Source organism: Peromyscus eremicus, chromosome 23 (genome assembly GCF_949786415.1).
Source record: "Peromyscus eremicus chromosome 23, PerEre_H2_v1, whole genome shotgun sequence".
Taxonomy (NCBI): Eukaryota; Metazoa; Chordata; class Mammalia; order Rodentia; family Cricetidae; genus Peromyscus; species Peromyscus eremicus.
In genome coordinates, this window is record NC_081438.1 from 10,776,111 (window position 1) to 10,786,378 (window position 10,268).

General features: G+C 53.4%; 1 protein-coding gene across 1 annotated transcript; it reads right to left on the reverse strand.

Moving 5' to 3' along the window:
- Positions 1-210: 210 nt before the first annotated feature.
- On the reverse strand, positions 211-6,703 carry Cfap73 (cilia and flagella associated protein 73). The gene is made up of 7 exons (XM_059249862.1): positions 6,648-6,703; positions 4,563-4,668; positions 3,594-3,698; positions 3,147-3,347; positions 1,927-2,148; positions 1,572-1,730; positions 211-354 (listed from the first exon to the last, which is right to left on the reverse strand). Exons 1-7 carry the CDS (start codon positions 6,701-6,703, stop codon positions 277-279), a joined length of 927 nt encoding a protein of 308 aa, XP_059105845.1. The 3' UTR covers positions 211-276.
- Positions 6,704-10,268: the final 3,565 nt, after the last annotated feature.

The window sequence follows — 10,268 nt, forward strand, 5'->3', positions numbered from 1 at the left end:
ACACCAGCCCTGTCTAAGCTTGTCTGATGCCCCCAGCCTGCTGGGAGGGAGGCCCGTCCCCAGCCTGTGTGGCGCGTGAGGGACCCAGCACAGCTGTCAGCCCCCGCTGACGGTCTACTTAGTTGAGTGTCCTGTGGAAGTCTCATAATGGCGTGGGCTGGCACAGCTCCATCTTGCCTGGGAGGAAGCATATTCAGAGAGTCATCACGTTGAGCCTGCACACCAAAAGTGTGAGACTTGGTCCCTCAGGTCCCCTTTGCTGCTCACGTGGCCGCACTAGGAGGAAGTGGCTGCAGGCTCAGCCTGGGCAAGGCTGGCCAATGTGGCGGAGAGGTCCATGATAAACAGCTTCACCTGGGGGCAGGGGTGACAAGGCCAGATTACATCCTCTCCCCACCCCTACACAGGGATGGTGGGCCTGGATACTCCACTGGAGAGGCTCTGATGGCGTCCAGTACAGCCTCTCAAAAGTTTGTTATCAAGTACAGCTCAAACTTGTTCTCTAACTCAGGGCAATCCTCCTGCCTCAGTCTCCTGAGTGTTGGGAATACAGGTGTATGCCACTTAGTTGTTCGTTTGTTTTGTTTTTGTCTGAGATGGGGTTTTCTGTGTAGCCTTGGCTGTCCTGGAACTGGCTCTGTAGACCAGGCTGGCCTCGAACTCACAGAGATCGTCCTGCCTCTGCCTCCTGAGTGCTGGGATTAAAGATATGAACCACCATGCCCAGCCACCAAATGATTTGTAACAACTTTGCCGATTTACAACTGGCTACCTGCCAACCCAGTGTCCCACCCACATCAGGTGACATTTCCCTTGGATCAGGCTTTGTGTACTGGTTTCTAACCTCATCTCCATGACATCCTTTATCTTGTGCTGATTGTTCGTTTATATGAACTTAACAGACACCCATAGGCCCACTGCCGTGAACTAAGGGCAAGCTCACAGCAGCCTGTGGGACCCTCTTCATGTCCATCACCTGGGTAAATGTTGAGGACCCAGCACCAAAGAAGGAAAAAGCAGACTAGCCATCCCTAGTCATAACAGTGACAGTGAGGCCTGGTGATAGACAGTTCATCACTGCTCTGGGCAGCCTGATTCCTGGCCTGGAGAGTGGGCAGGAGAGGCCCAGCATCCTCCTCTGAGCCTTCCTCATAGGAGCAGAGGCACACTGAGGAAGGACTAACTCAGCCCAACCTGATGCACGGCACATCTGTAATCCCAGCACTCAGGAGATGGAGGCCGGACAGTGAGGTGTTCAAGGTCATCCGCTACATAGTGAGTCTGGGGTAAACCTGGGCTCTATGAGACTCTGCCAAAGGCAGCCTGATTCACATGACCCTAGGACCCTCCTGGATTTGGCACATGTATCACAAGAGCAACTCATGGGCAAACAGTGGCCTCAGTGACTCTAATCAACCCTGCAAAGGTCACACAGATCCATTTGCAGTGGTGGTGGTTACAGTCCTGGCAGCTGGGTGTAGCTTCCTGGCCCCATAGTAGGTCACTAGAAGGAACCCACACCTGTAAAGGACCCTTAATCCTGAGGTGTCCCAACAGTGGGGTTTCCTCACCTCCTCTAGCTGCCCCTCGGTGTCCTCCACATCCAGGGTTAGGGGCTGATTCTGGCGCAGGCGCACAAGCTGGTACAGGTTGAGCACAGACATCCGAGTGCGTCCCAGGAGCAGCGTCTTGGCCGCTGCAGTGTTCTGGATTTGAGTCCACTTGGATTCCTGCAGAACACACGCCCAGATCGCCAATGAGTCAGGACCCGGCCCTGAGGTCCGGAAGACCCCACCACCCAACAGGTGCACCCAGGTGTTCTGCCGGGCGGGAACAAGCACTGTCTCTGGTACCCTTGGCAATGTGGTGCCCCAGCCCTTTGGTTAGCGCAGAAGGTGGGTCCTCTCCAGCCCCGGGGATGCGCACCCATTGCAGCTTGCGCTCGCGGGCCGCCTCCAACTGCTCTCGCAGCTGCGCACGCTGCTGGCCCAGACGCAGCAGCTCATCCTGCTTCGCTTCCCGAAGACGGTGCAGCTGAGCACGGGTCTCGTCCAGCTCCGCCTGTCGCTTGCGCTCTGCCAGCTTCAGGGCCGCCTGTGTGTCTACCAGGCCGTCGAAGCGCGCCACCAGTTCGGGAACCTCCTGAAACTGGAGAGGGGAGACTCACATGGCCTGCAATTCCCCTGGGCCTCTACACCTGACTAGCCAACACACCTTGGGAGCATCCTCAGTTCAGATATGCCGTGGGACATCTCACGCCCTGAAGTGAGCATAGCAAGAGCCGCTGGATGGGGACTCCAGTGAGCCCTGTTCATGCCCCTCTCGCCTCCATGATCAAACCTAGCTAGCCGGGCGGTGGTGGCGCATGCCTTTAATCCCAGCACTCGGGAGGCAGAGGCAGGTGAAACTCTGTGAGTTCGAGGCCAGCCTGGTCTACGGAGTGAGTTCTAGGACAGCCAGGGCTACACAGAGAAACACTGTTGGGGTGTGTGTGTAGTGTGTGTGTGTGTGTGTGTGTGTGTGTGTGTGTGTAGTGTGTGTGTGTGTGTAGTGTGTGTGTGTGTGTAGTGTGTGTGTGTGTGTGTGTGTGTGTGTGTAGTTGAAGGGTAGCCTTGGCTATGTAGGGAGTGCAAGACTAGCCTGGACTGTATTCTCATGTCTCAACAAACCAACCAAATACACACACACACACACACACACACACTTCTCCCTAAAACCCAACCTTCCACAAATAATAAAATTTATTATCTGTCCCCTCTGTCTTTCTCTGTATCTCTGTCTCTGTGTCTGCCTGCCTGCCTGTCTGTCTCTGTCTCTGTGTCTCTCTGTGTGTGTCTCTCTGTGTGTGTCTCTCTCTCTGTCTCTCTCTCTCTAACACACACACACACACACACACACACACACACACACACACACTTGTTTAACTGCCTAACCTTGAATGTCAATGAACTTCCTGCAACTGTTTTTTGACCTGTAAAATGGGGTTGACAATAACAGGACCCACTTGATCGGACTTACGGGATGACTGGAGAACAAAGTGCGTCCCTATTATACAGTGAGCTCTCAGTAACTGCTGTCTCTTGTATATAGTCAGTGCTGATTACTGCACTGGAACAAAGCGGTCCCCGGCCCCCGGCGCCTCTCACCTGGGGCAGCTGCTCCAGCACGCGCTCCAGCAGGCGCGCACAGGGCTCCAGGCGACGCAGCCTGCGCTGCAGCCGCGCGCGCTCCCGCCGCAGCTCCTCCAGCTGTGCGCGCAGCCGCTGCGCCTCTGCCTCCTGGTGTCGCACCCCGCGCCCCTCCTCCGCTGCTCTCCGCTGCGCGCGGCCCCGCCGGGCCTCGGCATCCTAGGAGGAGGATGGAGATCAGGGAGCCTCAGGACTCGCGGCGCTCTCCCGCCTCCACCAAGCCGCGACATTGGCACTCTAAGCCACGCGCATCGTGGAGGTTGTGTGATTCGGGGTCCTCGCTCCTCCTCCAACCTCTGGAAATCTGATCTCCCCACTCCAGGCGGCTTTCCAAGGTGGGGGCCACTCTTAGAGTGGCAAGCAGGAGCCCCTGCGACCCGCCTCCGGCCCTCAGCATCCACTGACCTGCAGGAATCTGTCAAAGCGGATGAAGGACTCTTTCAGCGCCTGCTCTTTCTGCTCCAGCTGCGCCCAGCGCTGGCTCAGGGTGGCCATCGTGCTGCGGAACTCCTGGGCGTGGGGTGCAATTAGAGGTGTGTGCGTGTCAGGTCACCTAACGCTCCCAGCTGCAGCGGCTCCCTGGCTCACACGCTACACCCGCCCGTGGTCCCTGAATGCTAACTCCCAACCTCTTCACACCTCCTCTCCTCCAGATACTCCATGTTCCAGCCACCTGACCCTCTGAACTTTTTCTTAAAAATATTTTTTATGTTTTGCATTGTGTGTGTTTAGGGGAGGGGTGTGTGCACGTGAGTGCAGTGCCTTCAGAGGCCAGAAGGGGGCGTCGGAGTTGCAGGCTGTTGTGAGCCCCCTGATGTGGGTGCGGGAACCTGAACTCAGATCCTCTGTAAGAGCAGCGAGCGCCATCTGCTGAGCCATCTCTCCACTTCATGACCCTCTGAGCTTTGTCCTTGAATTTTGTTTGTGTGTGTGTGTGTTTAATGTCCTCCTTTCCTGTTTCTTTTTCCTTTCTTCCTTTGCTGCATTATCTGGCTTGCCCTCCTTCAGTCTCTAAGCCCTTCCTCACTTCCTCCAGGAAACCCTGCTTGTCCACTCTCACCGGGGTGTAGAGGTTCCCTCCAGAATCTGACAGTCCTTCCCCAGTGCCTTCCGGCACAGCAACCCCCACCTAGACACCTATTTTCCTCTCCAGACTGTGAAACTCCGGAGGGCAAGGGCCAGTGCAGAGCATGGTACATAGTAGGTGCTCAGTGCACACACATGCATTTGTACCAAGTGCTCTCACTAGATCTTCCTTTGATAGATAAGGACATCAGGGCTCGGAGTAGACTCACCCTAGACGGTGTAACCCCCCCATTGGGCGCCACCAGTGTGTGTCTGGGGAACCCCCAAGTTTCAGTAACTGAGGCTCACCTCCTTCTGGGCCTGTAGACCCTGGTCTGCAGCTGCTAGCTCTTGCTTCTTCTCCAGGAGACGCAGCAGGGGTGGAAAGTGGTCTGCATCCTGCTCCAGTGGCTTCCTGGAGGGATCCAAAGGGAAGGAGGTTACAAGGAGGGCTGGGGCTCCAGACTTCCCGGGGGTGCCTGGAATGGCCCCGCTCACCACCTACTGAGTTAGCTTTTGTTTTCAAAGGTCTCAAGAAGGCCAGATAGCCTTGAACTACCTTTGTAGCTGACGATGGCCTTGAACTCTTGATCCTCAAGCCTCTACCTCTTGAGTGTTAGGATGACGGACATGAGGCTGGCACACCTACTAGCTACTGGGTCTTTGATTTGTTTACAAGTTTGCTGAGCGCTTATTCTACACCAGGCAGTGTACATAGTCACAGCAGTTGCAGCCATCAAGAAGACAGAGCCGGTGGTGGTGGCGGTGGCGGCGCATGCCTTTAATTCCAGCACTCGGGAGGCAGAGCCAGGAGGATCTCTGTGAATTCGAGGCCAGCCTGGTCTACAGAGTGGGATCCAGGACAGGCACCAAAACAACACAGAGAAACCCTGTCTCAGCCGGGTGGTGGTGGCGCACACCTTTAATCCCAGCACTCGGGAGGCAGAGCCAGGCGGATCTCTGTGAGTTCGAGGCCAGCCTGGGCTACAGAGTGAGTTCCAGGACAGGCTCCAAAACTACACAGAGAAACCCTGTCTCGAAAAACCAAAAAGAAGAAGAAGAAGAAGAAGAAGAAGAAGAAGAAGAAGAAGAAGAAGAGACAGACACTTGTGTTGCTGGAAGCTGTACTCCACCAAGGACTACAGATAGCCAACATGGGTAATAATAGCAAACACTGCCCAGGCATGGTGGACTCTGTGGTGCAGACCAGAGACAGTTTTCAACTGGAGTCAGGGAGTCTCTCTGCGCAAAAGGCATTGGGACAGAGCCCCAGGGAAGGAGTTGTTCTGACAACTGCAGGGGACAGAGTCCAGGCCAAGGGAACAGCCAAGAAAGACCCAGGCTCCCAGCAAAACACTTGGGTATGTTGAAGGAGCCATAAAGTCAAGAGTAACTGGAGAGAGGAGGTGACAGGTGGAAACTAAAATCAGAGGTATCCAAGGTCAGACTGTGGTGGGCCATAGGGAAAGAAAATGTTGACAATGACCCTTAGTAAGGGATCTTAGTAAGATGGGAGCCCATGGGCAAGTTTTGAGTGGGGCAGAAAACGCTTGTGGCTGCTGTGAGGAGCTGGGGACCGTGGGTGCTCAGTGGTGGGACTTAGGGACTCCAGAAAGAATGTCATTCTGATCAGGGTGGACAGGGTGGGGAGGTGAGGATGGACCCATTCTGGGTACGGTTTGACAGCAGAGCTGATAAAGTGGGGCGGGGCGAGAGAGGGATAAAGGTGATCTCTGTAGCTGGGAGGATGTCACTTTGAGGGATGGCTATAGCCTGAGCAGGTGGGGTGGTAGAGACGGGTCCCTGCTCTAACCACACAGACTGGAGGCATTCCTCTGTGGGGAGTGGTCCAAGGGAGGCTGATTGTGGGAGCCTGGCTCTCCCGGGAGGATGGGGGGGAGTCAGAGAGAGTCTGACATCTCCCTCAACAAGGCTTGCCCAGCTTTGCATCAGAAGCATCTACTCCCAATTTTACAAGTACCAAGACTGTTGGGGCCGGGGGTGGGGGGGGGCCCCACTGTTCCCAAATAATACATTACAGAACCGACATCCTTAAAATGCAGCTTCTCGGCCGGGCGGTGGTGGCGCACGCCTTTAATCCCAGCACTCGGGAGGCAGAGCCAGGCGGATCTCTGTGAGTTCAAGGACAGCCTGGTCTCCAAAGCAAGTTCCAGGAAAGGCACAAAGCTACACAGAGAAACCCAGCTACTGGCCAGCTCGGCTCTAACGAGACCTTGGGGGAGATGTGTCTGAGTTACAGATTCTATTAGGTAGGGCCTTTGCACCCCACCCCAAGACTGCCGGAAGGCCACCGGGACTTTGGGAGAAGGGATGGGTTCTTTGTTTACTCCCCCCTCCTTCTCACCCCGTCCACCCCCTCATGGCACCACTCACGTAGGCACTCTCTCTTGGAAGGCCAGTCGGAAATACTCCTCCCATGCCACTGCCATTGGCCTACAGGTGTCTCCGGCCACCTTAGCACAAGCCGAGGGGCTTGGACGGAGAGTGCTGCCCCTGCCTGGAACTCCCAGAAACCCAAGCCTGAGCAAGCCCTGGTTGCCTGGGCAGCCAACAGCGCAACACCCTGTTGCCAGGCTGCAGCCTAGGACCCACCCCTGATAGGGACAGACAGCAACCAGGAAGGGAGGGGATGGCTATCCCCTATCTAAATTTGGATGCAGTGGACAGGACACGGGTCTTGGGTCAATATTTCCTTTTCTGGGAGGCCCTTGTCTTGGCTGGGTGGAGTTGGGCATCACTATGCAACACTATGCTCCTTCAGGCCCACCAGAGACTAATCAGGGCTGGACTGGAGCTCAGTGCTACAGCTTTCACTTGGCATATGCAAGGCCCTGGGTTCTGTCTCCAGCACTGTGCCCCCACAAAAGCGTAATTATTGAGTGCCTACTGTTTGCTCGGCCCTGTGTATATTGTCAGTCACCCTGGGGAAAACTGCTAAGGAGGAGCTCCAACCCTGTGGGTCTCTGTGCCCAGGCTGGTGATGGGGCTACATTGTCCATGCCTCACGGAGCCCCAGGCTGGTTTGGGGAAAGCACTGCTCTGAAGAGGTGCTGTGGGAAGGGATTGGTGGTTTTCACTTGAAGGGTGGAGCGGGGAGAGGCTGCCACAGTGTGAGTACTCTGATCAAACAGGATGCCCTCCCTTGTGTGGTGCAACATTTAACCCAAGGCACTGGGACTAGGGGAAAGGACTCAGTGAAAAGCACCCACAGCATATTCAAGTGGAAGTGGCGAGCAGTAACTGGTCACCAGCTCCAGACTGTTCGAATCCCTCCCTTCTCTCTCCTTCCCTCCTCCCTCCCTTTCTTCTGTACTTCCTTGAGACAAGGTCTGACTTTGTAGCCCAGCTTGGCCTTGAACTCACAGAAATCATCCTGCCTTGTCCTCCAAAGTGCTGGGATTATAGACATGAGCCACCTGTTTTTTGAAAATCTCAATTTCTATTTGTTTATTTATTTACTGTTTGTTTGTTTGTTTGTTTGTTTTTCAAGTTAGTTTCTTTAAGACAGGGTCTCACTCTGTACCAAGTATGTACTTACTTAACTATGTAGCCGAGGCTGGTCTCTAACCCATGTTGATTCTGCTGCATTAGCTTCCTGTAATTTCCTCTTTCAAATGAGTACATTTCCTTTGTTTGCCTTTAAACATTGCTTTTATTGCCAGGCATGGTGGCTCATGCCTTTAATCCCAGCACTTGGGAGGCAGAGGCAGGGGGATCTCTGTGAGCTCAAGGCTAGCCTGGTCTACAAAATGAGTTCCAGGACAGCCAGAGTTACACAGAGAAACCCTGTCTTGAAAAAAAAAATTTACTCTGTGTGTGTGTGTGTGTGTGTGTGTGTGTGCATGTGAATACAACTTGTGAGAATTGTTTCTCTCCTTAACCTCATGGGATCTGGGGATTGACCTCCCACCTCCATCTCCCAAGTGCTGGGATTACAGGTGTGCCAGCTAGATTTATGTCAGTTTGACACAGACTAGACTCATCTGAGAGAAGGGAACCTCACTTGCTGTGAGCAAGCCTGTAGAGCATTTTCTTAATTAGTGATTGATGATGGCCCAGTAAACTGTGGGTGGTGCCGTCCCTGGGCTGGTGGTCTGCGTTCTATAAGAAAGCAGGCTGAGCAAGCCATGAGGAGCAAGCCAGTGAGCAGCACCCCTCCACGGCCTCTGCACCAGCTCCTGTCTCCAGGTTCCTGCCCTGCTTGAGTTCCTGTACCCACTGCTTTTGATGCTGTGGAACTGTGAGTGAAATGAACCCTTTCCTCCCCAAGTTGCTTTTGGTCATGGTGTTTCATCACAGCAATAGTAACTCTAAGACCACTATCCTGCTCAATCTGATTGGTTTATTTATTAAGTTAAGGTTTCACTGTGTAGCCCAGGCTGACCTCAGATTCACAATCCCTCCTCCTCAGCCCCTCCAGCATCGGGATTCCAGCCCTGTGCCAACCTATGCTTACTTGTAATGCCTACATCGCTTGAAACGACTCCTAAGGAATTTTGTTAGGGGATATTTTTAAAAAAGAGATCTAAAATAGCCCACATTTTCCCTTTGAGCATTTTGCATTAAATTACCCACATCATCTTTCCGTGTAACCTGATGCGAAGCTTCAGCAAGAAACATGATCTCATTTTTCTTAATTAAAAAAAAAATGGAGGTGTAATTTCTACCTCCTGAAATTCACTCCCTTTTTTTTCACACACGTTTCCATGGTCTGTGGCAAATGTGTAAAGCTGTGTAGCCACCACAAGTAAGACAAAACCCAGGAGACTCTGGGCCCACTTGTAATCTGCCTGGGGTACATCCCAGCCTCCAAACCATCCGGTTTGGTACACATCTGTAATCCCAGCACTCAGGAGGCTGAGGCAGAAGGATGGAGTGTTCAAAGCCAGCCTGGGCTACATGTCAAGGTCCTGTCTAAAAACAAATCAAACCAAAACAAAACGCCCAGGCTATGCTGAGCCGCAATGCAGGTTCAAGGCCAGCCTGGGGAATCTACTGAGATCTGTCTCAAAAGGAAAAGAAACAAAAAATGGGACTCAGTAGAGTACTTACTTAGTATGAGAGAGAGAAAAGAGAGAGAGAGCTGGGTGGTGGTGGCACACGCCTTTAATCCCAGCACTCGGGAGGCAGAGGTAGGCGGATCTCTGTGAGTTCGAGGCCAGCCTGGACTACAGAGTGAGTTCCAGGAAAGGCGCAAAGCTACACAGAGAAACCCTGTCTCGAAAAACAAAAACAAAAACAAAAAAAGAAGAGAGAGAGAGAGGAGAAGCAAGCCTTTATAATTTTGCCTTTTCCAGAATGTCAAAATGGGTATAGTGTTCCGGGGTAGAGGGCTTAGCCAGTGTTCATGAGACCCTGGGTTCCATCCCCAGGATGAGGATGGAGGCGTACTGTGATAAGTGATATGCAGCCTTCTGGGGCTGCCGCTGTCATTCAGAAACATTGCCACGAAGTCAGTCCCCTTTTGTTCCTGGCTGAGCAGTATTTACAGTTTTGTCAACTTGACACAAGCTAAAGCCACCTGGGAAGAGGGACCTTCAGTTGAGGAAATGCCTCCATTAGGGCATTTTCTTTTTTCTTTCTTTCTTTTTCTTTTTTGGTTTTTCAGCACAGGGTTTCTCTGCATAGCCCTGGCTGTCCTGGAACTCACTCTGTAGACCAGGCTGGCCTCGAACTCTGACAAGCCTAGCCTCTGCCTCCTGAGGGCTGGTGCATGTGTCTCTATGGTGGGGTGTTTTCTTCATTAGTGATGGATGTGGGGTGGGCAATCCTTTGTGGGTGGGGCCATCCCTGGGCTGGTGGTCCTGGGTTCTATAAAAAAGCAGGCTGAGCAAGCCATGAGGAGCAGGCCAGTAAGCAGCACCCCTCCTTGGCCTCGGCATCAGGTCCTGCCTCTGGATTCCTGCCCTGACTTCCCTCGGTGATGGATGTGAGCTGTAGGACAAGGTAAGCCCTTTCCTCTTGAAGTCGCTTCTGGTTGTGGTGTTTTATCGG

What these genes read in the sequence shown, in the direction of transcription:
- Cfap73 (XM_059249862.1), bottom strand. Translation starts at nt 6,703, where the DNA reads ATGGCAGTGGCATGGGAGGAGTATTTCCGACTGGCCTTCCAAGAGAGA. An exon ending in GTCTACAGGCCCAGAAGGAG is followed by an intron (nt 3,699 to 4,562) that starts GTGAGCCTCAGT and finishes CCCCACGCCCAG; the next exon opens with GAGTTCCGCAGCACGATGGC. An exon ending in GCTTTGACAGATTCCTGCAG is followed by an intron (nt 3,348 to 3,593) that starts GTCAGTGGATGC and finishes TCCTCCTCCTAG; the next exon opens with GATGCCGAGGCCCGGCGGGG.